This window comes from Corvus kubaryi, unplaced genomic scaffold, assembly GCF_017639235.1.
Source record: "Corvus kubaryi isolate FWS band 111438036 unplaced genomic scaffold, C.kubaryi_AGA036_p1.0 78, whole genome shotgun sequence".
Classification (NCBI taxonomy): Eukaryota; Metazoa; Chordata; class Aves; order Passeriformes; family Corvidae; genus Corvus; species Corvus kubaryi.
In genome coordinates this window covers 249,559-275,894 of record NW_024582065.1, presented here as the reverse complement: position 1 = coordinate 275,894, position 26,336 = coordinate 249,559, and the positions used below count along the sequence as shown (strand labels likewise).

The 26,336-nt window shown below is 61.7% G+C and overlaps 5 protein-coding genes across 9 annotated transcripts in view; 4 read left to right on the top strand and 1 right to left on the bottom strand.

Annotated features, from left to right (window-relative positions):
• Positions 1–289: 289 nt before the first annotated feature.
• On the bottom strand, positions 290–12,873 carry FBXW5 (F-box and WD repeat domain containing 5). 2 transcript variants are annotated; one of them, XM_042052199.1, is made up of 9 exons: positions 12,816–12,873; positions 12,287–12,497; positions 9,825–9,982; positions 9,030–9,204; positions 7,581–7,729; positions 5,782–6,262; positions 3,092–3,239; positions 2,557–2,769; positions 290–2,100 (listed from the first exon to the last, which is right to left on the bottom strand). In XM_042052199.1, the coding sequence occupies exons 2-9, from the start codon at positions 12,474–12,476 to the stop codon at positions 1,854–1,856; spliced, it is 1,761 nt and encodes a 586-aa protein (XP_041908133.1). In that variant the 5' UTR covers positions 12,477–12,497; positions 12,816–12,873; the 3' UTR covers positions 290–1,853. The 2 variants fall into 2 exon arrangements, with proteins under 2 accessions (XP_041908133.1, XP_041908134.1); XM_042052200.1 differs by lacking the exons at positions 12,287–12,497; positions 12,816–12,873 and having other exon boundaries at positions 9,817–9,942.
• NPDC1 (neural proliferation, differentiation and control 1) overlaps positions 12,762–26,336 on the top strand; it is a 47,818-nt gene continuing 34,243 nt past the window's right edge. Inside the window, exon 1 of one of the 3 annotated variants that reach the window (XM_042052206.1) lies at positions 12,762–12,792. The gene's annotated coding sequence lies outside the window, so the exon portion shown is untranslated. The remainder of the gene's footprint in view (positions 12,793–26,336) is intronic. The other 2 variants (XM_042052205.1, XM_042052210.1) reach the window with 2 other exon arrangements.
• Positions 13,035–16,919, top strand: C8G (complement C8 gamma chain). Its single transcript, XM_042052211.1, has 7 exons — positions 13,035–13,537; positions 14,209–14,348; positions 15,039–15,109; positions 15,411–15,518; positions 15,811–15,912; positions 16,086–16,124; positions 16,640–16,919. Exons 1-7 carry the CDS (start codon positions 13,064–13,066, stop codon positions 16,651–16,653), a joined length of 948 nt encoding a protein of 315 aa, XP_041908145.1. The 5' UTR covers positions 13,035–13,063; the 3' UTR covers positions 16,654–16,919.
• LOC121676134 (lipocalin-like) lies at positions 19,361–21,959 on the top strand. The gene is made up of 7 exons (XM_042052218.1): positions 19,361–19,528; positions 20,464–20,603; positions 20,685–20,761; positions 20,879–20,992; positions 21,198–21,299; positions 21,511–21,536; positions 21,795–21,959. The coding sequence occupies exons 1-6, from the start codon at positions 19,430–19,432 to the stop codon at positions 21,534–21,536; spliced, it is 558 nt and encodes a 185-aa protein (XP_041908152.1). The 5' UTR covers positions 19,361–19,429; the 3' UTR covers positions 21,795–21,959.
• On the top strand, positions 22,063–25,368 carry LOC121676131 (lipocalin-15-like). Of its 2 annotated transcripts, none has more exons than XM_042052213.1 (6): positions 22,063–23,698; positions 23,908–23,972; positions 24,267–24,380; positions 24,854–24,955; positions 25,068–25,089; positions 25,222–25,368. In XM_042052213.1, exons 1-6 carry the CDS (start codon positions 23,253–23,255, stop codon positions 25,223–25,225), a joined length of 753 nt encoding a protein of 250 aa, XP_041908147.1. In that variant the 5' UTR covers positions 22,063–23,252; the 3' UTR covers positions 25,226–25,368. The 2 variants fall into 2 exon arrangements, with proteins under 2 accessions (XP_041908147.1, XP_041908146.1); XM_042052212.1 differs by having other exon boundaries at positions 25,065–25,089.

Below are 26,336 nucleotides of genomic sequence, written 5' to 3'. Positions count from 1 at the left end.
CCCCTGTTAGTGCTTGGAGAAACATAAGTCCAGGAGGGATCCAGCCCCTGGCCTGTCCTGGAGCCTCCAGTGTTCATCCCTGGCTGCTATGGACCCTCGCTGCCCTTCAGCCATCCCCTGCCTCTCTCCTGTTGCTCACAGCTCTCCACCCAGACTCCCCAGCCCAGGGCAGGTGACCACGGGCTGGGCAGCAGCTCCTGCAGTACCCCAGCCCAGCCCTGTGACAGTCCTGGCCTCAGCTCTGCCTCAGCAGAGCAGCGCTCGAAAAAACAAGCTCACATTGCAGAGATGCTTTAGCAGAGTATTTATTCAATGCCAGAGTGAAGAGCAGTACAAACACCTCAGTGCCTCGCTCGCTGCTGCACCGAGCCACGGCTGGAGAGTTCACAGTTGGGGGAGGAGGGAGAGGCTGTTCCTTCGCTGTGTGACGAGACAGAGCGGGATGTGGAGCTTGTGTGCACACGCACACACGAAGGAACCCCCCATTTCATGACAGAAAACCTGAGTATGGGGGTTTTGGATGAAGCTGGGGCACAGCAGGACACAGGTGCCGACCCTCCTGCTGCAAGGGCTGCTAAAGCCATCAGTCAGGTCTATCAGCAACCCCAGACTGGGAATGGCACAGGCCCCTGCCCTGGGGCTTCCAGGGGGGCTCCAAAATGCCTCCCCCTGTGGCTCCTTCCGAGCCCTGCTTCCAGGAGCGACGGCAGCTCCTGGGGCCCCATCTAGGCCAGGTCAAGATTAGGAGCTTAATTTTAGACTCTGACATTTGGGTACCTGCTACAGGGAGAGAAGCTCAAGGGACAGACAGTGAACACTACTGAGTCTGTAATAACTCCAAGTGACTGTCTCCACTGCCCACAGGGGCCTGGAGGAGCTGACCCCTTCCATGGCGGGTCAGCCCCAGGAACACAGAGCTTATTCAGCTGTCACTGCAGGGGGGAGGGCTCCGTCCCCATCACCTGCAGGTGAATGAATACCTGCAGCACCCGTGGGTGCCTACACCTCTTCACAGAGAACATACCAAGAGAACCTAAAGTGCCATGATTGGGTAGCATGGGCAGGAGGTAAGCTGTCCTCCTGGGTACCCCAGAATGGGACAGCAGATCCCCCACAATAAATACGTTCCCGATCCATAGCTTATTGAAGTGCTACTCAGAGGAAGACAGAGGCAAGTCCAGCACCATGTTACCACCAGCCCTCCCCCCTCCCAAGTTTGAAAACTGGCGATACCAATACACAGACCCTGGGGCCAGTCAGGTTCCCAGCCCTGGCCCTGCTGTCCCCTTACTGCCCCCAGTCCCTGCTGCCCTCCCGGGCAGAGGTGCCATGGGGAGGAGGCACTTGACGTTCCCCCGCAGCCAGAGGAGTTGCCCTCGGAGCTTTGGGACAAACACACATTAATAAAACGCCAATATTAAGAGAGTCCTGCAGTCAGGCAGCGCAGCTGCACCGCGGCTCCTGCCAAGCGCTCTGCAGCTGGCAGCTCCCAGTGGGGCCGGCCACATCCCTGGCTCACACAGACCCACACTGGACATGCCTCAGTGTCCCCTGAGCCCAGAGCTCACCCACAGAGCTGTGCCCAAGTAGCAACGCTGGTGAGAAGCTGTGGGAGCCCACCCTGCAGTGACCAGCTTGGCTGCTGCCTGAAAGGCCCACAACAGGGCCCCAGCTCTTATGTCCTGGCCGAAGCAGATGCTTCAAGGAGGAGGCGATTCCCGCTGCCAGGACCCCTCCTGGATCAGCCATAGGATTTGTGTGCCTAGAGCTCATCTCTGTGCAGGGCTCAGGGCTCTGTGAGCACAGAAGGAGGTGCTGCAGTGAGGAAGCTGCAGGAGCAGATGTACCTGGGTTCAGCTTTTCTGGTTCATGAGCCAGGAGAAGAGCAGTTTCCTGGGCCGGGGCCTCCTGGCCTGCCGGACACGCACGGCCCGTGGAGACCGCCACACCTTGATGGTGGTATCGTCACTGGCTGTCAGCAGCAGCTCCTGCTCCACCGGGCTGAACGCCACTGAGTTCACCACGTTGTCGTGCTGCAGCTTGGCCAGGCAGATGTTGTAGTGCCGGTCCCAGATGTAGCCGTGTCGATCCTCTGCCCCGCTGGGGTGGAGAGACAGAGGTCAGGGTGTCCCACTGGTCTCAGCGTCAGCCCAGCAGCCCCAACACCCTGCTCTTCCCACCCCCGTCCTTCTGCAGGGATGCGGGCAGAGGATACCCTAGCCCCTGTCTCCATGAGCTTCATCCTGTGCAGGCGGCTCCCTCTGGGATCCAGGGCCTCTCAGCTCACCCCACAGCACCTGGCAGCTCCAGGAAGGGCATTTACCACCTGCCACCAAACACACCACAGCCCCAAATTTACCTTTTCCTCAGGGATTTACCGCAGGACCAGGGCAGCCACCCTTTATCAGCATCTTCCAAATCAGTCCCTCTGTTCTTTCCAACCCCATTCCCTGCTCTGCTCCCAACACACAGGAGTGTTCTGCTCACCTGGCCATCCCACAGCAACAGCCCCAGGCCCTCCCAGATGCAGGGTCAGGATCCTGCCCACCCCCTCACCTCGCTACAAAGTCCCTGCTGACGTCCAGGAAGATGAAGAAGCACTCCTCGTTGGGTGTGTAGGCCCGGTGCGCGCGCAGCGCTCGCTTCACCTCCTTCATGGTCTTCAGGTCGAACACGTGCAGGTCGATCTCCTCAGCGATAGGAGGCGGCTGCATCGGGTCTGAGATGACGCAGTCCTGGGGCCAGGCCCGGCTGTTCACGTACAGGTACCTTGGGGATGGCAGGGAGGGCATTGGATGGTTTTTAAGGTACCTTCCAACCCAAACCATCCTAAGATTCTATGGATGATCTGCCTCAGGAACAGGACCCATTGGTGTGGGCAGCTCCTCCACACTCAGAAGGAGACACCCTGTCCTGAGCTGGCTCAGGAACACATTCCTGCCGCAGCCAGGGGCGATGCTCAGCAGCAACACACTATCAGCACCTGGATCAGCAGGCACCCAATCCATCCACCACAGTCACTTCATGTCCTGGTTACCCCACAGAACCTGTGAGCAGCTCTTGCCCAGTTACTGAAGCCCTCTGCGCTCACCGGTGGTCAGGGGAGAGGCCCATGCCGATGATGTGCCCGTGGATGTCAATGACATGATCCAGGGAGTCAAAGAACTCATCTGAGCGCCGTTCCTCCCCCAGCACCGGCCCTGCGGTCGTCATCTGATGAGGCAGGATCCTTTTAATCCCTGTGGGACACAAAGCAGAGGGAGGCAGTTCCACAGGCTGCTGCCAGCAGCACTTGGGGAGCTCCCAGGCTTCAGGGAGGGGCTTCCCTTGGTGCGGCTAAGAAAGGAGAACCACCTTGCTGGGCAAGGTCTAGGACAGGGCTGCTGACCTGGCTGGGCTCCTTCAGCTCTCCAGGTGGGCTTTGGGCCACGACCTTGCCCATGAGCAACCCCCTGGCACATCCAACCCCAGACAGGGGGTGCGTGTGGGTCCAGCCGAACCTCGCCCTAGCCCATCTCTGGAGCACATGGAAGCTGCGTTGGCTCAGGAGACATGCTAGCTGTAGAAGGGTTTTTCTCCTAAATGAATCCCTGGGCTGGGCCCATTCTCTGCAGTAGCCAGCCTGGAGCAGCCCAGCAGATGCACTGGCTGTGGCAGGGTTTTCCCCTGACACTGTCAAGGGCAGGCGGGGATCTGTCCCAGAAGGCTCAAAGAACAGACATTTAAACCCAAATTGTGCTCAAGGGCTTTGTAGCTTCTGAGCTTCCTGACTAAAGGAGACAAGTGATGGGTCAAGCAGTGAGCCACTGTCCCCTTCCAGCTCTGCAGAGGTCCAAAACACAAACAGCTCCACAAATGGTCCATCCCCAATGGCTTCCTGGAGGACCCCTGTGAGCCTCAGCAGCTCCTGGGCACACACAGGCTTCATCCGCAGCAGGTCCAGGGCGAGCTGGAAGGTGGCCCAGCCCATCCCACCCCATTGCCCCTCTGCAGGAATTGCTAACACCACCCTTGATTTTAGCCCTCTCCTGCAGCCCAACAAGACATGGGTGACACCCCACTACACCCCAAGTTCAAGGCCATTCCCAATATCTCTGCTCCTGAGCCTGGGACCTTTGGGACATGACCAGTGTTCTTCCACCTCACTGGTGCAGCTCAGCAGCATCTTCATCCTCACTTCCACAGCACCATGCTCCCCATTCCAAACTGAGACATACATGAGTCAGCAGGACAGGCTGCTCAACCTGGCAGCAGCATGAGGAATGGGAACTCAAGGATTTCAGGCTGGAGCAGCACTGCACAGAGTGGGAGGTGAGCAGAGAGTGAGCTCCTTCAGGTCCTGGGGGCACAGAGCAGGTGCACAAAGCCAGTTCTGCACAGAAACCAAGGGACAAAGGACACTGCAGTGACTCATGGTGGGACAGGAACTGTCCAGCCCTTCAAGCAGCAGCCTGTGCTGCAAGTGCTGGCCACCAGCCAGGGAGTCACAGAGTTCAAAGGCATCACACAAATCCCTCAGCCCTGGGAAGCTGCAGAGGAATTCGGGAGCTCAAAGGCTCTGCTCTGGTGTGTGGCAGGTCCCAGTCTGCGAGGTGGCCTTGGCTCAGCCCAGGGGATCCAGGTGCCGCCTCAGCTCAGCCCAGGGCAGGCCAAGACCCACCACGGCTGTCTGCAAACCCAGCCCACGGGCAGGAGCATGGAGCAGAGCTCACTCAGTCCAGGTCATGTTCCTAACTGAGGTAGGCAAAGCCTAAGTTGCTTACAGCTCTGGAAACTGCCTTCCCCCACCTTATGGGGCTGCACTGGTGTGGGACCATGTCATAGGAAGGTCAGCAGAGCAAGGAAGCAAGGCTGTAAATGTGCAAGCAGTGAAAGGAACTGAAACTGTCTGGCTTCACAGTAGTCTTGTCTGGGAGCAGCTCCCTCCTTCCCACGCTCCTGGTCCTTTCCACCTCTCTGCCAGCTTTAGGGTCTCTCGGGGAAACAGCCAGTCTACCTGCTCCTGCTCCCTGCTCAGGAGCTCCCCGCAGGATTCCCAGTAAATTCAGCCTCTGCTAGTCCTGATGCCTTAACAGGAGTGCCCCAGGTGAGAGCAAGTGACATCCTAACCCAGGACAAGGTCACCAGCAATGCCACTGCCTAGCACACGCTGCACCCACAGTCTGTTGTACCCCACTGGTACCATGGAGGAGGCTGCAACTTGCCCAGCATCACTCACCACAGAAACACTGGCTGGGGCAGTGAATAATCCTCTGGGAGACCTCCTCAGTCCCAGGTGTCTCACTAAGGCTGGAAGCTTACCTAAGGGCAGTCCCACCCACGGCAGAGGGGAGGCAGGCAAGGGACAGGGGCACTGCACAAGTGACTCACACATCAACCCCATGCTGCTCAGGCTTGCCCTGATGCTCTGCCTACCCACAAAAGAGAACAGGACCGAGGTCCCTCCACACAATCCTTCAGGGCAAGTGCTGCCCTGCCCCTGCACCCACTGCTGCTCATGGCTGGTGCTCTTAACCAGAAGCTCCTTCTTGCTCTTCTGCTCAGCCCTTGCCATGACTTTGGCCATGTGTCATGCTGGCAGCAACAAAACAACCCTCAGGCAAGTGGAGGAGGTGGAACTCCCCTCAGCGCCGGGGCCTCTCAGAACCCAGAGCAAACTGCAGCTCACGCCTCACAAACAGGCAGCAGAGACCAGCTCTTTTCCCGACACAAATCCCCAGCACAGCTGCAGCCCAGGCCCCCAAGGAGCCCCAGCTGCCCCAGGCTCAGACCCAGCCTTACCTATCTGGTGCGGGGAGTAGGTGAGGCATCCTGTGGTGAAGATCAAGTACTTTGTCTTGCTGTTGCTGTCTGTGGGAAGCAGGTTTGGCTCGGGCGGTTTAGTTCTGCTGCGCACAAACAGCTCGGCCACCTTTGTCTCCAGCTCTGTCTCGGTCATGGCAGGCCTCACGCGGCCCTCCATGATATCATCAAAGAGCTGCTGCAGCCCGTGCTCCTCCGGCACACCCCCGGCATCCGGCAATTCCTGCACGGCTGCCTCCGGAGGCGGCTTGGGCTTGGCCTCTTCTTCCTCGCTGTCACTGCCGAGATCAAAGACTGGGCAGGTGGAGGAAGCAGCCAGCTGCTCCTCGTAGTCCAGGAGCAGGTCCGGGGAATCGTACCGGCTGCAGTCGGCCACCATCACGGTCCGGATGGTGCTGGCATTCAGGTTCTGGATTTTGAACAGTCTCTTCACCACATTCACATTCTCAGACTCAATGCCCTGTGAGCAGAGGGGAGAAGTGAGCAGGAACCACCCCACGTCACTCCCACAGATCAAACCAAGACCTGAGGCACCGCAGGGACACTGGCCCCCACTGACCCCTTCACACTCTGAGTGGGGCACTGACACAAGAGCTAGCCCCAGGCTTGCCACCTCTGCTGAGCTCCTTCCTATCCTGGATGGAGACACAGCCAGAGAAAACGTTCCTGCAGGCAGGCAGCAGTGGAGCACAGTGACTGGGCAGCCCTGCTGCCACCGTACCCTGAGGTCATCAGCTGGTGCTGCCTGGTGCTTTACAGTGCAGGGCCAGGAGCTGGACTTGATCCTTTTGAGTCCCTTCCAGCTCAGGATACTCTACATTCTATGACTGACAAGGATTTCAGGAACAGGCCTCTGGGATAAGCATGAAGTGGAATCCCTCTGGCCCACAGCAGCAGTGGCAGAGAATCCCCGTGCTCCTGGAGTGTGCTTGTACCCTCAGCAGGGGCAGCCTGGTATCTGCTCCAGACACACAGAGCAGGTCCCTCTCTGCCTCACTGTTCCCAGCCTGCAGCTGTACTCCCACACCCCCGTCATGGGCAAGGTCCTTCCTGGCCTCTCAGGGATGGAAGTGGCAGCACTGGGGTAATGCCTCAGTGTAGCATGGAGATATGGCTCTGGGAAGGTCTCTGGCACCAGAGGATTTTACCTGGGGTCAACATCATGTTAAAATCACAAAACATGGGGATGTGCAGATGTGACACTGAAACAGAGGCAAAACACAGGGAACATGACTGAGCAGCCCAAGAGCCAGGGAGTGAACGAGCAGTCTGAGGCCAGCACACTCAGCTCTCCAAGTCTCACCACAGAACCAGAGACAGCACCCGGCCCAAGAAACCCCAGCAAGGCCAGGCGGGGCTGAGCTCAGCCTCCAGCTCCCAGGAACACCCTGAGCTACCAAGTGAGAGACAGGCCACTGCTGGGACACATGCCAGGCCACAGCAGTCCCAGGCCCAGCTTCAGACTACCAAGGACCTCAGCAGCCCTGCTGCTGGGCAACGCATGCTGCAGAGCACTGCAGCCAACTCCTCAGCCTAATTAATGGGGCAAGAGTTAATGAGATCTGAGGGCAGAGTTAGAATACTGTAGTGAGTACCACAACACCGAGTGTGGAGAAGCCTCATGCAAGGGTTGCCTCGAGCTCAGGATCCTGAGGGCAAGTCAGAGGAGACAAACAGGGAGGACAGGAGCATTGAGCCATCCTTCCCTGCAGCTCTCCCTCCCCCAGGAGCCAGCAGGAAGCTGCACTGCCTGTGAAGCTGGAAGGAAGGCAGCTCACCTGGAAAGCATTGTTCAGCCACAGCACCGAGCAGGAGGTTATGCGCCCAATCCGATGCAGATTGCCTGATATCAAGTTGGTTTCATTCAGCCAGCAGCCAAACACATCATACGGCTTATTCCTCACCCTGGAAAGCAGCGTGAAGTTCTCTGGAAGGGAAACATGAGTGTGAGGCAGTGGCTTCCAGCAAGAGCCCTGGAGAAACCATGTGGGACAGGGGAAGTGGATGCGGGTCTCTGTAGTAGGAGAGGCACTGAAGCAGCAGTGCCAACCTCCATCCATCCCCAGCCACTGCTACAGAGACAGATTATTTCTCTTTTCTCCTGAGATGTGTGATGATACCTTGCACAAGGGAAACCAAAATAACAGGGCAGTGCACAGAGCCAGAGCACAGAGCAATCCAGCTTCCCACCCTTTCCCTGAGCAGGGCCCGGAGTAGGCCCTGCGGACAAGAACAAGTTAAACACATACAGAATTTCACTCCCACCCCTGGGGCTTGGGGCCTCTCCAACCAAGGCAGCTGTGCACTCCTGATTCCTGCTGCACTCCTGACTCCTGGCACTGAGGGACTGCGCACAAAGACGGTGAGAGAACACAGGGGGGATAAGCCACATACACAGAGCTGCAGCAGAAGGGAAAGAGGCTCAGGTGACAACACCTCAGAAAGCCCCGTGAGACCTAAGGGTGAGACTAGGGCCATAAAGGTGATCTGAGGGCTGGATCCAGCCACTCTGCTCTGGAGATGGGCTGAGAGAGCTGGGGGTGTCCAGCCTGGAGAAGAGAAGGCTCTGGAGAGAGAGACCTTAGAGCCCCTTCCAGGGCCTAAAGGGGCTCCAAAAGAGCTGGAGAGGGACTTGGGACAAGAGCCTGGAGTGACAGAACAAAGAAGAATGGCTTCCCACTGCCAGAGGGCAGGGTTAGATGGGATATTGGGAAGGAATCGTTCCCTGTGAGCGTGGGGAGGCCCTGGCAGAGGGTGCCCAGAGAAGCTGTGGCTGCCCCTGGATCCCTGGAAGTGTCCCAGGCCAGGCTGGATGAGGCTTGGAGTAACCTGGTCTAGTGGAAGGTGTCCCTGCCCATGGCAGGGGTTGGAATAAGATGAGCCTTAAGGTCTCTTCCAACCCAAACCATTCTGGGTTTCTGTGGTTCTATGCCCAGCATTAAATAAGCCAGAGGCAGGGGCTTCGAGATAGTGACGTGGATAACCCTTGCCCAGACTGGCACTTAGAAGAGAAGTGAGTGAGGCTAAATACACGCCACACTGCCTTGGAGCGCTGCTGTGGTGACCCCAGCAGAGTTAAGGCTGTCTGTGAGGTTTCCCCTCTAGAACTGTGACTGGAGCCCCTTAGCTCACGTGTCAGGACAAGCGGAGGTAAAGCTACTGCACGCCCAAAGAAGAAGGGAACCCCCTCACCCAGCACTCATATGCCCCAGGGAAGCCCCACTTACCCATGCTGATCACAGCAATCTCCCCTGAGGAGGAGTTGTGAGGCCCCACAAAGACACCGGATACCAACAGGAGGGAGTCATCGGAGTTGAACTGGGAGAACTGGGTGTAGCTCCAGTTGTACGGCCTCATGTTGGAGCTGTGCTGCAGGGAGATGTCCAGCTCATTGCTCCAGATCTGCAGAGAAATGGACAGTCAGGAAGCTGCTGAGAAGCCTGAGAGTGCTTCTGCTTTATCTGTTCTGCCAGTACTCACCAGGACATGAAAAACAAACAGTATCACAAACCCCACTTAACTGCCTCCCACTCGCCATAGCCATGTCCATTTCCCTGACAAAAAATGGAGAGGGGCTAAATGGAGAACTGCTGCTCCGTGGGCCAGAGGAGAGGGTGTTCAGGCAGTGAATGGTGCTGTCACAGCTGGGTTTCCAGCATGTTCAGAGAGATTCCTCCCAGGACAACCACTCATGCAAGACATGATCCACTGCAGTGGATCGTGATCTCCCCACTCTTCGTCAGACCCAGGGCACAACAGGGCACCGATCCGTACCTGGAAAGCAAAGCACCTCGGCCACCTCCACACACACACAGGCTGGACCTGGAATCCACAGCCCTCAAGGCTACATTCGCAAGAGTCATTAGTTCTATGGCTTAGAAAACAGCTCAGCACCTGCAGGAACCAGCCCCAGTCCAGGGACATCCGGTCAAACCTCTCCACAAACTTCCAAAGGCTGCTCTCAGGGCTAAACCCCACTGGACCAAGGCTGCAAGGGCTGGGCAGGGCACCTACCACTTTACCTTGACCGTGCAGTCTTTGGAGCATGATGCAAACAGGCAGCCAGAGTGGGAGAAGCTGAGGTGCAAAACTTGGTCATTGTGCTCCTTCAGGGCCTGCACCTCCACGCAAGGGATGGTGTCGTAGAGCCTCTGGAACTCATCATACCAGGAGATAGCACCTGCAGCACAGAGCAGGGACAGGGGACAGGAGTGTCAGTGGAGGGGAGCAGAGCTGGGCTAAACACGGCATCAGGCTTCAATAAACCAGCCCTGGCTCCTGCAAGCAAGGCCAGGAGCTCTGCTGGGGCACCAGCCCAGGGCTGCAGCTCAGCTACCAGCCCTCAGCACTTTCCTCAGTAGCTTCCCTACTCCCACACACAAAAACCCCTTTCTTCCACACCACACCTCTGCTTCCCAAACCAGCACAGCCCCTGCTGGAACAGCCCGGGCAGAGGTGCTGGCTGTCAGACCAAAACCTGGCTCAGGACAAAACAGTCCTGAGAAGGAACACGTGCTCCAGCACAACCAAACCAACCAGGTGTGACAAGAGGGAAGCTTCTCCTCACCATACCCAGCTCTGCACTGATTATCTCTGTCTTGTCTAACATAGAATTAAGATGGTTCCAGAAAGGGTCTGGGACCAGGAAAAACCCATCTCCGTGAGGTAAGAGACTTGAAAAAATGAGAGAGAAGAACAGAAGCTGGACACAGTGTGCTGAGCACAGCCTGGGGCACACTCACCAGAGATGGAATAAAAGACAAATAAAGAAGATTTTTAATGAAGGGCCCAGCCAGGCAGCCTACAGACTTGTTGTAGCAGCAAATCCCAAAGAAGCAAAGAGGATTAGACATGTATATGGATAAGGGCCAACTTTCCTGGTGACACTGAACAGGACTGAAGGATTTTTTGGAACACGCTGCAGCCCAGGAGGCACCTACTCCAGGCAGAGGCCAGCTTGCTGCCAGCACATCCCACTGCTGCTCGAGGCTGGGTGCTTCAGCCCCCTCTGAACCTCCTGCTCCCAGCCCATCCGGCTGGGAAACAGCCTGGGTAGGCCCCATTTGGCCAAGCAAACCCAACACCTCCTCTCACAGACCAGCTGGATACCATTCCTCCAACCATGGGGCTGCCCAGGGCAGGCAGGCTGGCAGGGGTATTCCCCAAACTCACCCTCCAGCCCCTTCCCACGCCTGCCAGCTGTCCCTCTCCTGCTGCCTTCTCCTGGGTGCCCACAGCTCCAGCAGCCAGGGAGGTGCCTGAATATGTTACTGAGCTACACCGACTGCTTGATCCTAATTAGTGCTCAGGAACAGGGCTGGCAGCTGACTAAGCAGCTCCAGAAGGCTGGGAGGGAATGAGCCTTTTAGATAAACCCTGAAGAGAACGTCCGCAGGCCCATGGAGCTCCCAGGCTCTGCAAGAGCAAAGTCACCCAGCCTGGAGGAACCCCATCCATATCCCATCTCCTCCCAGAGCCCCTCTGCACTGGTGCTCCTGCTGCAAGATCAGCTTCCACTGCCTGATCCTTAGCATTTCTTCCTTGGCATTTCCTCCTGCCCTTCTACAGCCACTGCAATTCACAATACAGGATCCAGTTCCCTCAGTCACAGCTGGGAGCCCCCAGCACAGCCCTCCCATGCCCTGCAACACCCTGGGAATGGGCTGCTCGGAGAGAAACCCCCCTTGGCAGCAAGGGCTCCTGCTGCCACGTCCCATGGGCCTGTCCCAGCTGGCGTGACAGAGCTGGGTCATCTCTCCAGACTGCACCAAACTGCTTCCAGCACTGGATGCTCAGCAGGGAGCAGAGCTGTGACCACACGACTGCCACCCCCAAGCCCTCTGACAGCTTGGCTAGGGACAGCCCTGCCAGGCTCAGTTAGCTCCTGATGTGAGCCCACATCAAATCCAACCTGCCCTGGTGCTGTGGGGCAGCTGCTGACTCAGCACATGCCCCCAGTGCTGTCACAGGGCCACACATGCCCCAGACAGGCACAGGTCTCTGCACAGCCCGGCCCCTGGGACCCTGGGAGCAGCCCACGGCACTTGCAGCAGTGCCTGCTCCAGCTGGAGAAGGAGCAGAGCTGCAGCACAGGGGCTGCCAAGTCCCGGGCAGGCCAAGCCAGCAGTGACTGCACAGATCCCGAGCAGGCTGGGATGCAGCCGTGTGTGGTGACTCACTGCGACTCCCAGATCTCCCTGGACAGCAGCTACAGAGAGCACCTGCCTAGGGAGCTCAGGAACCTCCTTTCTGTGAAAAGAAGGGAAAGGCAAACCACTTTCAGCCCTTTGAGCCCCGTTTCTCAAGGGCCTGGGCAGTCCCAGAGCCCTTCCCGTGCACATCTCAGCCCATGACACCGTGACACAGCTGAAGCCGCGCGGCTCAGGGGTTCCACCACCACTAGGCAGAGCGGGGTAACGGCGTGTGTGTGCCAGGCTCACGGCAGGTGCCGCCCCCGGGATCAGCCCCGCGCACCGGAGCGCACCTGGGTGCCGCGGCACATCCCGGGACACGCGGTAGTAGCGATAGAAAAGCTCCTTCCACAGGAATTCGTCGCGGGCCACGGCGCGCCACTGCTGGCAGACCAGCCCCACCGAGAGCACGTCGGCGTGGTCCAGGTACAGAAAGATCTCGAACAGGACGGTGTCTGGGAGCCGAGGGCAGCCCGCGTCCATCGTGTCATTCTGCCGCCGCGCCTGCAACCGAGCGGGGTGCTGGGGTCAGGCCCGGACCGGGGACCCGCACCCGCCGAGGGCCCGCAGCCCCCCGGGCCTTGCCCGCTGTTCCCCCGTGCCGTGCCCGGTGCCCTGGTGCCCCTCGTGGCCGGTGTCCCCCCGTGCTGTGCCCGGTGCCCCCCACGGCCGGTGTCCCCCCCGTGTCGTGCCCGGTTTCCCCGGCCTCCCCCACGGCCGGTGTCCCCCCGTGCCGTGCCCGTGTCCCCGCTGTCCCCCCGTGTCCCCGCTGTCCCCCCGTGCCGTGCCCGTGTCCCCGCTGTCCCCGCTGTCCCCCCGCACCTCGGCGGCTCCGCTCCCCCGCCCCTCCCCGCCACTTCCGGCCGGCGCTCGCGGCGCTCTCGCGCCGGCCAATCACAGCGCGCGTCCCGCCGCAGCCCCGATGGCTCGAGCACAGAGCTCCCCGCAAGCGTGCCAGGCACAGCGAGCCGAGCGCGGCACGACCGCTCACGGGCGCCCCTGCAGCAGCGGCGCTGGCCCGCCCCGCCCCGCCCGCCCAGACCACGCCCCTCTCAGACCACGCCCTTCTCATGCCACGCCCTTCTCATGCCACGCCCCCACAGGCACGCCCAGCCGCCACGGCCACGCCTCCGTTAGACCACGCCCAGTCCCGAACAGGCCCCGCCCACGCGGAACCCCCGGGACCCCCGGGACCCCCGCCCGGGTCTGTGCCCGGACCCTCCCGCCTCGGCCCCTCTTCAACCCCCGGCCCTATCCGGGCCCGTTCACTGAGCCCCAGCCCGGCCCGGCCCCGCGCTGACCCCGGCGCTGACCCCGGCGCTGACCCCGGCCGGCCCCTGGCTCCCGGCCGTGCCCGCCTGGCCCCGCCGCTTCCCGGCAGCGGCGGCCTCGCAGAGCGGCACATGGCGGCCCTGCGCACCCTCCTGCTCCTCGGGCTGCTCCTCACGACGCGGGGGCAGAGGGCGGCGCAGAGACGGCGGCCGCCCCGTCCCCAGAGTCCGCTGGAGAAGGTGGTGGCTCAGGAGGGGCTCAGCCTCCAGCAGGTGAGGGGGTGGGGAGGGGGTCTGTGGGCATCCGCTGACCCCGCACTTGGGTGGGCTGCAGGGAGCCGCGGTGGCTCCTGTCCCGTGTCCCCTCCAGGGCTGACCCCCTCGTCCTCCCCACACTCAGCCTCCCAGCCCATCCACAGCCCAAGCCCCTCGGTGCCCCTCGCACACCGCCGGGGCTGCCAGAGCCCAGCTCAGCCCCGGCACTGCCTGCAGAGTTGCCCACAGGGCAGGTGCAGGGGCCGGAGCCTCACAGGGACCCCTGTCCTCACCCATGTGGGGCTGCTGCAGGGCCCGTGCAGCCACCCTCACTCTTGGGTTGAGCTCGGGGCTCTGCTGGTGGGGCTGAGCTGGGGCTGCGGCATCAAGTGATGCCCAGCATACAACCAGTGTGGCACTGGAGTGCCCACAGTGCTGTGGGCAGTGTGAGCAATGGGCAGGTGCCTTAGACACCTCGTACACACCCCCAGCCTGTCCCCATGTCAGGCTCCTTCTGCCCGGCCAGCCCACCTGCCAGCACCTGGAGGGCAGTTGTGCCCTGTGGGCACCCCAAGGGACAGGCTGTGGGCAGAGGTGTCAAGTGAGGGGAAGGAGGGTGCTCAGGGTGGTTGAGTGGTGACACCCCAGGCTGGTGGCCCCGTAGATGGTGCCACCCCTGTGCCATGCAGCTCTCAGGGAAGTGGTTCCTGGTCGGCATGGCCTCCCGCTGCAGCTATCTGGCAGAGCACAGCCACCAGCTGGAGGCCACGATGGTGACGGTGACCGTCCTGGATGGGCAGAGCCTGGCCATCAGCACCTTCAGGAAGCTGTGAGTGATGCTGGGCACAGGGGCTGCGGGCAGGAACAGGGATGCTGCAGGCAGGTCAGAACAGGACTGGTGCTCTGGGATGGGGACAGGGAATGCTGGGTGGGATGGGAACTCTGAAAGCAGGTCAGAGCAGTTCCAGTGCCCTGGCCACAGGCTCCAAGGACAGAGCTTCCCCAGAGCCAAGTGTGGGTGGGATACCCTCCAGGGAGTTCCATAGTAGAACCCCTGGCCATGATGGGCGCCCTGCCACCCACACAGCCACTAGCCCAGGCTGGGCTCAGAGTGCCCAGGCTGGTCAGTGTGGGGACAGCCAGGCTGGCCAAACTGAGGCACGTGGTGGCTCCGTGGCTGCCCAGCCCAGGACTGGCTCTTGGGACTATCCCAGAGGCAGCATGTCTGAGGATGGGGACCTTCAGCACATCTGTGAGCACTTTCCCCAGCCTGGTGAGCCCTGAGGTTCTGACCAGGCTCAGCACTGCAGGGAGGTGGCAGGAACTCCTTGGGCTCAGCAGATTTTGGGCTCAGCATCTCTCACAGTGCCTGTCTCCCCAGTGTTCTGGGACATCTTTCCCTGGGGGGAAAACAAAGTCCCAAGGAAACGCAGCGTGTGTACCCTGGCAATCAGAGCAGGCAGGGACCCGGGAAGACCCTCCACAGCCGGTGCTGACATGTCCTTCTCTCCCCATGCAGGGACAGGATGTGCTGGGAGATCAGGCAGCACTACCTTCCCACCCAGGCCCCCGGACGCTTCCTGCTGAAGGGTGAGGGAGACTGGTCTGGGGTGGCAGGAGGCTGCTGGAGCCCCCCAGTCCTGCTCTCGGCACGGTTTTGGTACCAATGTCCCTCTTCCCAGTGCCCTCCCAGTATTTTATGTCTTGGGTCTCTAAGCTCCAGATGCCGTCACGGCTGACACCATGGGCTGGTGCCTGTTGGGCTGCCCCACTCTGGCCCTAATTTTCACCCCTTGTACACCCGGCTTGTGGGGAAATGAAGCCCCTGGATGATGCTGGGGCTAACCAGGATTAACCGGGACTAACTGGGCTATCGTCTTGTCCTTCGCAGGCCGTAGGAAAAGCAGTAAGGTGGATGTGGTGGTGGGTGAGGCCGACCCCAGCAGCTTCACCATCCTCTATTACCAGAAGGGCCACAGCATCTCTGTTAAGCTCTATGGTGCGTCAGGGCTCAGGGCCTCATGGCAGGTGAGGGACAGGGGTGGGAAACCTGTGCTGGACTCAGGGGATGCCAGCTGAAGCCCTGGAGGACCCAACGTGGCAATGGGGGTCACTCCCCAGCTGCAGAATTGTCCCCAGATGCTGTGGGGGAGCTGGTAAGGGGGGAACTGGGAACCCACTTCTCTGGGCTGAAAGCTCCCTGGGCCCTGAGCCTTGTGCAGGGACGTGGGGGGCTTCGGGACAGGGCCAGGTAGGGCCTGAGGCCATTGATGGTGTCTCCTCGTGTGCAGGACGGACCAGCCTGGTCAGTGACGCCGTCGTGGACAAGTTTGAGCAGCGCGTCAGGGCTGTGGGTCTGAGTGAGGATGTGACCTACTACTTCCCCACCTACGGTGGGTGGCACATGGTCCTCAGGGAGACCCGTGTGGGGTCTGTCCCCATGCTCCGGCCACCCCAGGGACAAAGATGCAAGGATGGGGCTGTGCCCCGCAATGTCCTGGGGGAGCAGGGGCTGGAGGGTGCCAGGTCCCAGATAAGGTGACCCCCCGGCCTCTGTCTCTTGCAGGGTTTTGTGACTCTGCAGATGAGTTTCACATCCTTGATGGTGAGTTGGGGATGCCGAGTGATGCGCTGGGTGCCCCCATGTGCCAGGCTTGGTCCCACACTGGCCACCAGTGGGGTGTCCCTGTCCTGGCTGTGGGCTGGACACACTGGGCCAGATCCACACTGTACCATGGCTGTGTGGTCCTGCCCCAGGAGTGTGGGAGGGCTGGTCTTGCACGGGAGAGGCCATGCCAGACCATTCCCCAGAACAGAGTTTGTGCCCTTGTGTGGCAAACTCACTCAGGATGGGCATCAGGTACATCCTGGCAAAGCAAGCCCCATTCATCCCTCCCACGGGTCAGACTGGGCTTGATGGATCTATATTGGTGTCTCCTGGGGTGAGGGCTGGTCTGGGATGAGATGTCCTGGCACAGGGACACCCTGGGGCGAGGGCTGGGGTCCCTGGGGACAGCTCCATCACTTGTCATTGGTGCTTGGGGAGGCAGAGGTAGGTCTCCAGCCCTGGCGCTGGGCTTGAACACCCCCCCAGCCCCTCAGCACTTCTCTTCCTTCCAGAAACGAAGCTGTAGGTGCAGACGGAGTTGCCACGGGGTCCCAGACCTCAGCCCTCACCTCAGCCAGCTGCCCATGGCCACACAGGTCTGAGCCACACTTTCATCAGCTCCCACTGCTGCTCTACAGCTTGGAGTCAGCCCTGGGGCTCCTCAGCCCCTCCAGCTGTGCTGGCAGCTGCGTCTGTCCTTGTCCTGTGCCCCCCAGCTTGTGTCCCCCCTCTGCTCTGTGCCCCACTCTCCTGCAGCAGCCAGCAGCACCCCAATAAATGCCTCAGAGAAGAGCCTGTGTACAGGCCAGTCACCTCCTGGTGTGCCCCAGCCAGGCCAGCACTGCCTCCACCATGGGCTGCCAGTGCCTTGGACATGTGCTCCTGGCTGGGGTGTGCCGAGGGTGTGTTGGGGGGCTGTGCAGCCCCCTTCCATACAGACCCCCGCCATCTCCCTGAGCCCTCCCCAGCCATGGGACAGCGGGGCAGGAATTGTGGTGGTTTCCGTGATGTGGTGCTTGTGGTCCAGCTGGCAGGGGGCAAGGGAGGGCCGGACCCTGAGGGGAACAGCACCGTGCCTGAGGCCACAGGGGGCATGGACTTAGGGGCACTGGGGAGAGCACAGCATCTGCCTTTTCCCCCAACAAGCTGGGAGATCCCTCAGGGACCCCAGGGGAGGAAATCTTAGTCCCACAGTCCTGCTGCCCATCCCCAGGGCCTGCAGGGCCGGGACACACCCCATTCCCCTGCCCCAGCCCTGCAGAGCTGGTTCCCCGAGGGGCTGCTGCCTGCGCTGGACCCCTGCCCGCACAGCCAGCACCTCTCAGAGAGACAGGCAGGCCCTGGGAGGGCTGCAGGGCCTGCGGGGTCTTGAACTAGGGGAGAGCCCCAGGGTTAATGCTGCAGCCCCTCATCGGACCCCTCCTCCCTGTATGTGGAGCCTGGCCAAGGCTGTCCTGCCACGCATTCCAGGCGAATGGCCCACTGCCACTGGCTTCAGGAGGGGACAGGGAGCAGCCCTGCAGCAGGCAGGTGGGGGCCCAGTCCCCCGGCAGCCCTCTGCCCCCAGCATTTTGCAATCCTAGCGGGAACTGGTCACACATGTTGTTTATCAGGGAATTATGTAAGGGAAGCCACGTGCTGTGCCCGGAGCCAGCCCCTGTTCCCACCGCCCACGTGCAGTCCAGCCTGGCCCCCCCCCGAGCCTGCCAGAGCTGGGCTGTAGTGGATCCAGCTCACTTCACCTGCACCCCGAAGTGGCTGCACTGGGCAGGGGGATAGGGGGGCAAGGGGAGATCCCCCGGGAGCTGGGCTGGCCCCCAAGGATTCCCCACAGCCCTCATCCCGGCTCAGCCCATCTGTCGTTGGGGCTAAACCATCTCTGGGTGCAAACACCCGGGTTATGCCCAAGGGTCTGTGTCCAGCTGCCACGGGGACCCACAGCCCAGATACCACATCCTGCCCCCAGCCTTGCTCAAGCACTCCCGTACTCCTGAGCTTGCACCAGCTTTGCCACCTCCAGGTCCTTGGGCTGGCTCCCAGCTTTGCCACCTCCAGGAGAGCCTGGCACCACCCAGGTATCCATCGGGCACCCCCTCCTGGCACCTGGGCAGGGAGCTGGGAGTACCTGGCAGCAGGGGGGACTTTGTGTTCCTGCCGCAGTGCCAGGTGACAGTGACACCCCCGGGTGTCACTGCCTCTGTGCCCGATGGCAAGAGTTCCCCTGGCACCCTGAGGGTGAGCTCCGGGGGAGACTGAGCCCCAGCACAGCGTGTGGGGCCCCAGCCAGGTTCTCGTGATGTCCAGTCCTGCCTGGCTCAGCTTTTGTTTTGTTTTCATAAATCCTCGGGGCCGGGCAGGCGCGGGGTGCGCGGGGCAGGGCGGCCTCGCAGCGGGGCGCGGGGAAGGGAATGTGCAGGGGGGGCTGCCAGGGGAAAACCAGCTGTTGTGAAAACAGGCTCCTTACGTAAAGCACCCGGGCAAGGCTGCGCGGCGGGGCCGGGGCTCTGCCCGGCATGGCCAGCCCTGCCCAAACCCTGCCAGACCCATGGGCGTTGCAGCTGGCACCCAGCCCCTGCAGGGGGGTCCCCGGATTGTCTGCTGGTGACCCCAAACCAAGGGGGAGGGCGTCTCCAGCCCCTCCTGGCAAAGGGTGCAGGGTGCTGGGGCGGGTGGGGTGTGAAGTTCTGGGATCCATCTGGCTGCATGCTGGTCCCCAGGGAGCTGAACATGGGGCTCCCCGGCTCACCAGCGGGACGCCCCGGAGCTGCCCCGCACTGGGACACACCCCGAGGGTGCTGGGGCCAGCAGAGAGGCTTCCTTGGGTGATGCAGGGACTTGAGTCAAGGCAAAGTAGGGGGTCCCGCAGGAGCACACACAGGTGCCAAGTCCCATGCGTTGGGTTGGGACCTGGCAGGCACTGGACCTGCCCTCCATCTCACTGGAGCCGCACTCTGGGTCCGAGTGAGGCCACCGTGCGTGGCTGGGGCAGCTCTGGGCCCTGCTCCCCGGCCCGGCAGCGCTGGGGGCAGGGCGGCCGCTGGCTGTTTTCAGTGCAGAGCAGTTTGGCACCCTGGAGCAAAATACGGCGTATCAACAGGAGGGAAGCGTAGGATCCCCAGCTTGCCCTTTGGCTTCAAGCGCTCTGCCCTGCTCCAGCTTGCATAACGGCACGGGGGGAGGCAGGGCTGGCTCCCCGGGGGCCCCCGCAACGCCTGTCCATAAATAGGGGCTCAACAAACTCTCCGGCACTGCTGCGCTCTGCCTCCAGCTCTCAGCTCGCCTCAGCTCGGCTCGGCTCAGCCATGCAGGCCACACTGCTCGGCATCCTGGGGCTGGCCCTGCTCGGGACACTGCACGCCCAGGACAGCATTCCTGTCCAAGCTGACTTCCAGCAGGACAAGGTGACCCAGGCCAACCGGCATCACCTCTGTGGAGGTTTGGGGTGTTTTGGGGGATTCTTGTCCTGAAGATGTGGGGAGGGGGTGGTAGATGGGGGGACAGGCTCGCACTGGTGCACATGCACCCCCCCATCCTGGGGACCTCCCAGCACCTGGATTTGGTGGCTCTGGAGGGGATCCAGCACGCAGCCTCCAGCGGGTGGGCAGGACCCTGGGTTAGGCATGGGTCCAAGCTGCTGCTGTGCTGTGGAGTGGGTGTGGATGCACAGGGATCTTACAGGGGAGAGTGCAAAAAACAATCGCAGTCTGACAGCACAGAGATAGGCCATGAGAACCCCACCCCAACAAAGAGTCCAGCCCAGGGCCACAAAAAAACCAAGGGCTGCTGTGCTGGGGTGTCCCCTACACCCCTCTGCCCCTGGAAAGGTCCTGGGGGACACAGCCACCCCAGGAAGGTGTGATGGGGATGGAGGGAGGACAGGGGTCTGGGATGTGCTGCAAGGGTGGTCCCGGCACAGCTGCTCTCCAAGGCCAGCAGTTCCCCTGAGGGGCATCACACTGCTGGCTCCATACAGTGCACTGGAATGAGCCATGCTGGACCCAGTGTCCTGACCCCTCCTCAGACCCCCAGATGGATGGAAATGGCATCTCAGAGTCAGACAGTCCTGTCACGCTCCCTGGGCTTGGGGTGAAGAGGAAGGAAACAGGCAAGGGCAGTGAAGGGCATGTCACGAAACAGGCATTGATTTCCTTGTTCCTGGTTTTGTGGTTGCCAAGAGCTGTAGCAGCTCCCTGGGAAACGAGGACCCTGGGACACTGTCCTTCTGTGGGGAATGGGCTGCCAGGGGAGAGCGACATGGCCTGGGCTGGGGCTGGTGGGGGCTGAGAGGTGAGACAGGGTCTGTGCCCAGCTGGGGCTGAGTGGAGGTTGTATGCAGTTCACAGGGAGATGGTACAGCATCGGCCTGGCCTCCAACTCTAACTGGTTCAAGGAGAAGAGGCACCTGATGAAGATGTGCACCACCATCATCTCCGCCACCGCAGACGGGAACCTGGAAGTTACCTCCACCTACCCCAAGTATGGGGCGTGGGGAGGGGTGAGCAGGGAGGGGGTGCTGGGGGTGGGCACTGGTGCATCCCCCTCTGCTGTGCTCCCCAGGGGTGACCAGTGCGTGACGAGGAACAGTCTTTACATCAAGACAGAGCAGCCAGGGCGGTTCAGCTACACCAGCACACGTGAGTGCCCAGCTCCCATGGGGCAGCCCCAGACATGCTCACAGCCCTGATGTCCCTGCTCCTGCCTTGGGGCTGATTTGGAGCTCAGGGCTGAGCCGTGCCCCATGTCCCCCACAGGCTGGGGCAGCAAGCACAACATCCATGTGGTGGAGACCAACTATGACGAGTACGCCTTGGTGGCCACCCAGATCTCCAAGGGCACCGGTTCCTCCACCATGGTGCTGCTCTACAGTACGTCTGCCCCAGGACCCCCATGCTGTCCACCCCCCGGGATGTCTGTCTTTCCCATGGGAGAAGGGCAGGTTTAGGGTCACTTCCCAAGCTGGGGTGACCCATGGGGGGATGATGGCTGGGTCGGGACCCCCTTGCTGGGCTGCCTGTGCCCCTGTGCTGGTTGGCACAGGGGGGCTGCCTCTCACCCTGCTCTTGGCTGCAGGCCGGACAAAGGAGCTGAGTCCCGAGCGCCTGGAGATGTTCACCCAGTTCTCCAGGGAGCAGGGCCTGACAGACGACGAGATCCTCATCCTGCCCCAGACAGGTGAGGCTGGGAGCACGGGGAGGGTGTCGGGGAGTAGGGGGCAGGATACTCCAGGGGGACTGAGAGGGAGGAGACCCTCCTGGCTTGTCCCTGCCTCTCTGTGGGGCCAGCGTGGGGCAAGCCATGGGGTGCCCCCATTCAGGATCCCTCAGGGGGGCTGAGGTCCCACAGCCCCCAGAGGAGCTGATCTCCCTGTTTCTTCCTCCTACAGACAAATGCATGGCAGATGCTGCTTAGGTGAGTCCTGCCTTTGCTGGGGCTCAGACCAGCCCTGCGGGAGGGTATGGGGGTGTTTAAAGCCGCTGCATCCCACAGAGCCCCCAGCCCTTCCACAACCTTTCCCCAGGTCACTCCTCTCCTCACACCTACTGGGGATCCCCCACCCAGCCCTGTGGGGTGCCCACCCACCCAGTGTGGGGCTGGCCAAGCCCATGTCCCCCTGTGTGTCACCTGGTCTCCCACAGCTCAGCCATGCTCACCCCCCATCTTTTCCAGGCGGACCCACCAGCTGCTGCCAGCCAGAGCCCCAACAGCACCAAGCTGGTGACCACCCTGCCCCATCCAACCCCCAGTGCCCCCCCAGCACCGCAGCAGCCTTCGCTCCCTGGCTTCACAACCCACACCTGAATCCCTGTCCCGATTAAAGCCCATAAAAAACCAGACCTTGCCTGCTGGACTGTTGTGGAGCAGCCCCAACGAGGTGATGGGGAGGGGGAAGCATGGCCAGTAGGGATGGGACTGGGGTTGGGGGTCAGGGCTGACCCCAGCTCCTGGCTGTGGAGCTGCTGGGCTGAGACCCCATGTCCACTCACAGCCCTGCCCCGTGGTGCTGCCTGGCCACTGAACCTGCCCTGTCCCAGAAAAAGGGGTCCCCGAGGCTAGGACCCACTGGGGCATCTGCTTCCCCTCTGTCCCGTGGACACCCTGGGCTCCCCCAGCCTCCCTGCCGTGGTTTCCCTGCGGGAGAGCAGGCTGGCAGCATGGGAATGGGGCGATGGGCAATCAGGGGGTCTCCAGAAGTTTGGGGAAGGATGGACATGAAGCAGAAGGATGTCTGTGAGCTCTGGGTGTGGCTCGATCCTGGCCACCCCCTGGGCTCCATCCCATGAACCTGGACCCTCTCCAGCAGTGGGGTCTGAGCCTGCTGCCACCAGCCTAAGAAGCCACCACCCCTTCTGAGGGCAGCGGGCTGTGGGGTAGAACAGCAGCACAACCATTCTCTGGCACTGAGGATCCTGAGGCGGGATCCATCCCATCACTGGAAGACCCTAGAACCAATGGCAACAGCCAGGAGGGGGCCCCGGGCATGCCCCTCACGCTCTCCCCCAGACACGGAGCAGGCACGGGGCAGCACTTGGTCCTGGCATGCTCTGGGCTGGGTCTCACACAAGGCTGCATTCATCTGGGACTGGGCAGCTAGGGGGGACAGGGCCAGCGCTGTCACCTAAGCCAGGCACAGGTTATCCCTGTTCTTGTGTAACCTGTTGCATAAAGCTGGCGTGGGCAGGAATGCTGCCAGCAGTGGGGACTATAAAGGTGGGTGCAGCCTGTCCTGCCCACATCCACTCCGGGGAGAGGATGGCAGTGGCACTGCCCGGGCTGGCGCTGGCCCTGCTCTGCCTGCTGCGGGCAGGGGCCCAGGTCCCCGTGCAGCCGGACTTGGACACCGGGAAGGTAACTGCACAGGATGCTGCCTGGCACATCCTGCCTGGGCTGGAGGGGCTGGCTGGGGCAGGGGGCCTGTGCGGCACCCCCAGGCACCTGCCAGCTCCATCCCTGAGCCAACACCAGGGCAGCTTCCAGGAGTGCCTGTGCAAAACCAGGTTAGTCCTGGCTGCTGTGTCCAGCGCCAGCCCACTGCAGGGACACCAGCACGCGGGGCCATGATGTCCCCAAGGGCGTGTGGCACTTCTCCAGGGAACATGGGCCAGGTGCTGCACCCGTACACCTGGCATGGGGCAGGACAGGGTGTTCTGCATGCAGGAAGGTGGCAGGTCCTCATGTTTGCCTGGCTGCTCCCCACAGAGGGTGGCAGGTCTGCCACCACAGGCTGGCAGGTTTCTACACTGGGCTGTCAGGTTCTCCATGGCAGATCCCCACAGATGGTGGAAGGTCCCTGAAGAGGGTGACAGGTCCCTACAGACAGCAGCAGGTTCACTGCAGGTCGGCACATTTCTGGGCTGCCAGGTCCCGCTAGCTGGTGGTAGGTTGCAGGTCCCCACAGCTTTTCCGAATTCCACTGGTGATGTCCTGGGGCAGTTTGCAGGGATGTGGCATGTCACAGCCATCGCTTCCAACTGCTCCATCTTCCTGAAGATGAAGGATGGGATGAAGTCATCCATGGCCATCATCAGCTTCATGCCAGAAGGGGACCTGGCCATGAAGTTGGTCTGGCCCTTGTAAGTGTCTGTCCTGCTCGCTGAGTTCCCCGTGGGCCGGGGACTCCCCTCCCCACCACAGCAACTCCCCCAGACCCACTGTCCCGGGCTGCCCAGTCCTGCCTCGGTGCATCCCCCTGGGCAGGCTGGGCTCCCCCCTGTGCCCACCACCCCACTGCCCTCCCATGTGGCATCCAGAAACATTTTTCTTTTTCATGTTCCTTTTCCAGGCAGGACAAATGCCACAAGTTTGAGCTGCTCTTCCAGCAGAGCGGGCAGGCGGGGCACTACGTGGGTCTGTGTGGGCAGGGGCTTTGGAGCCATGGGTACCCTGAAACAGAGGGTGGACATCCCCAGCCCCCATGCCTCAGGAGGAGTGGGTGGTGGGCTTGGCCCCTCTGCCTCCCTGGCTCAGTGAGAGGTCGTGGGCGGGTGGGCACCTGGCTCCTCCACATCGTGCAGGGGTTCTCTCCTCATACCCTCCTCAGGCAAATCTGAGGCTCAGGCACTGAGCCGTGGGCCCCAGCAGGGCCCAGGAGGGCTCACACTGTACCACGTTGCCCAGCTGGTCACCTCTGGGGTCCTTTAGGAGCACAAGAGAAGAGGGATCTGCATGTGATGGACACAGACTACAGCCACTACGCTGTCCTGCACGAGGCCCAGCACAGTGAGACAGAGCCCAGCACGGCGCTGCAGCTCCTCAGTGCGTGTTGGGAGCGGGGAACTGGCTCACGGGAAGGGATGGGGGCACTGGCGGCGGACAGGGGCTGGGCTCCCCACCACTATCCAGGGCCACCAACAGCAGCACCCCATGTCCATCACCTAGGGAATTAATTTTGGGGTGAATGAAACCTTGCACTAAAGATATCTCCAGCTGTTTGTGGATTGAACCAGAGCCCCCTGCAGTGTGCCAGCCCAGCTGCAGAAACCCAACCCTGCCAGCCACCCCATACCACCCCAAGTGAATGCGTCACTCATCCAAAAGGGCTTGTGCCCCTTTGCTGCCAGCCCAGGGCAGCTGTGGGTTGCCTGGTGTCCACCCTGCATGTTCATGGCTTCACCTTAGCCCTTCCCTGGGGTCCAGATGCTGCCCCGCAGTAGCTGGACCCCCAGCGTGGGGCTGGCTGCCGGGATTCCTTGCACTCACCAGCCCCCACTTTGGGTGTGTGGCTGCAGCAAGGGAGCAGGATGTGAGCCCCCACCTCCTGCAGAAGTTCATGGAGCTCATCCCCACCATGGGCCTGACTGAGGACATGCTGGCCATCCTGCCCAAGTCAGGTGAGTGGCCCGAGGGCACAGGGTGGCAGCTGCGGCCCCTCTGCATGGGGACTCTGTGTGGGGGCTCAGGGTGCTGCCAACGGCACACTCACCCCTCTCTGCTTTCCAGCAGATCAATGCACCAGGGACATCAGGTGAGCATGGCCAGGGGAAGCTGTGACTCCCTTCCAGCATGGCCTGGGCTGAGCAGGGATTTGCAGCCCCTGGGGATCCCCCACCTGCCTCGGGGCTCCATATCACATCGTCTGCCTGTCCTGCCTCTGCAGCTGAAGGGCCGTGTGTACTCCAGACCTAGTGGACGATGGGCTCTGCTCCCAAGTCCGTGGTGCTCCTTCCCATCCTCCCTGTCCAGGCTCTGCCAGACCCCCCTGCTCCACACCAGGATCACCCTCAACCTCCTAAATAAATAGATGCAGAAGCTGCCCCAGAGCTCGGTGCTTTCTTGGAGGGAGAAGGGTGCTGCCAGGGCCCCCAGGCACCCTGAGCCCAGCAGTCCTGGAGCTGACTCTTCCTGTCAGCCCCCCACGGGTGTTAGGGGGCTCCCTTGATGTGATGTTTGCTGTGTCCAGCATGGGGAGGATGGGGAGCAGAGGATGGGGAAGGTGCAGGGGAGTAGCTGCCAGGGCAGGGAAGAATGGAGCCAGGGTGAACAGGGTCTGGGTGGTCCGTAGCTCTGGGCAGACAGGGTTAAGCAGTCAGGCTGCGCAGTGCTGCCTGTGGGGACACCCCCAGGAAACGCCATCCCCTGCTCAGTGCTCTCCCGGGCCACCCAGCTGGGAGTGGGGTGGCACCAGGGCTGCCTATGGACCCCCATGCCCCCATGCCCCTTGGTCCCCCATCTGACCAAAGTAAGGCCATGCTGCCACGAGCCCCAAGGGCAGTTTTCATCCCCCTCCACCTCCTGCAGAGCGACGGCAGCCTCTGAGCCCTCCCTGCCTCCCTGTCCCGGAGTCCCTCGGTGCCCAGGCAGGTGTGGGGCTGTGACCCCAGGAGCCTGGCAGAGCCAGGCCACAGGGGACATCCCGCTCCGGGAAGGAGGGACTCACTCGCACAGGGACACGAACCCCTTCCCGTGCCCGCCCTGCTCAGAGCGCACCGTGCTCGGCAGGCCCTGAGCGGCCCGGCGCAGGCACCGCGGGTCAGGCTGTGCCGGCGAGGGGCTGGATTGCAGCACGATCCCAGCAGGATCCCGGGGCCGGCTTCAGCCTGGCCAGAAGAGCGGGTCACCGAGGGCCTTGCTGGGCTGGGCAACGGGGCTGCCCCGGGGCCTCTGCCGGGAAGAACTGCGCGCTGCTCCTGGCAGCCCGTTGGAAAAACAACGGTTCGGCTGTTCTTTCACAAGTAACTCCGAGAACCGGGAAAATCCCCAATTTCACCAGTG

Bases quoted from the DNA above. Each gene is read 5' to 3' on its own strand.
- FBXW5 (XM_042052199.1), bottom strand. From the start codon at position 12,476: ATGGACGCGGGCTGCCCTCGGCTCCCAGACACCGTCCTGTTCGAGATC. The intron at 9,205-9,824 runs GTAAAGTGGTAG...ATTTCTCTGCAG, and splicing joins CCAAAGACTGCACGGTCAAG to ATCTGGAGCAATGAGCTGGA. The intron at 6,263-7,580 runs GTGAGCTGCCTT...CTCTGCTCACAG, and splicing joins GGCTGAACAATGCTTTCCAG to GGCATTGAGTCTGAGAATGT.
- C8G (XM_042052211.1), top strand. From the start codon at position 13,064: ATGCCACGCCCTTCTCATGCCACGCCCCCACAGGCACGCCCAGCCGCC. The intron at 15,519-15,810 runs GTGCGTCAGGGC...CCTCGTGTGCAG, and splicing joins CATCTCTGTTAAGCTCTATG to GACGGACCAGCCTGGTCAGT. The intron at 15,913-16,085 runs GTGGGTGGCACA...TGTCTCTTGCAG, and splicing joins CTACTACTTCCCCACCTACG to GGTTTTGTGACTCTGCAGAT.
- LOC121676134 (XM_042052218.1), top strand. From the start codon at position 19,430: ATGCAGGCCACACTGCTCGGCATCCTGGGGCTGGCCCTGCTCGGGACA. The intron at 19,529-20,463 runs GTGACCCAGGCC...GGTTGTATGCAG, and splicing joins CTGACTTCCAGCAGGACAAG to TTCACAGGGAGATGGTACAG. The intron at 20,762-20,878 runs GTGAGTGCCCAG...TGTCCCCCACAG, and splicing joins GTTCAGCTACACCAGCACAC to GCTGGGGCAGCAAGCACAAC.
- LOC121676131 (XM_042052212.1), top strand. From the start codon at position 23,253: ATGGGGCAGGACAGGGTGTTCTGCATGCAGGAAGGTGGCAGGTCCTCA. The intron at 23,699-23,907 runs GTAAGTGTCTGT...TTCCTTTTCCAG, and splicing joins ATGAAGTTGGTCTGGCCCTT to GCAGGACAAATGCCACAAGT. The intron at 24,956-25,064 runs GTGAGTGGCCCG...TCTGCTTTCCAG, and splicing joins GGCCATCCTGCCCAAGTCAG to CAGATCAATGCACCAGGGAC.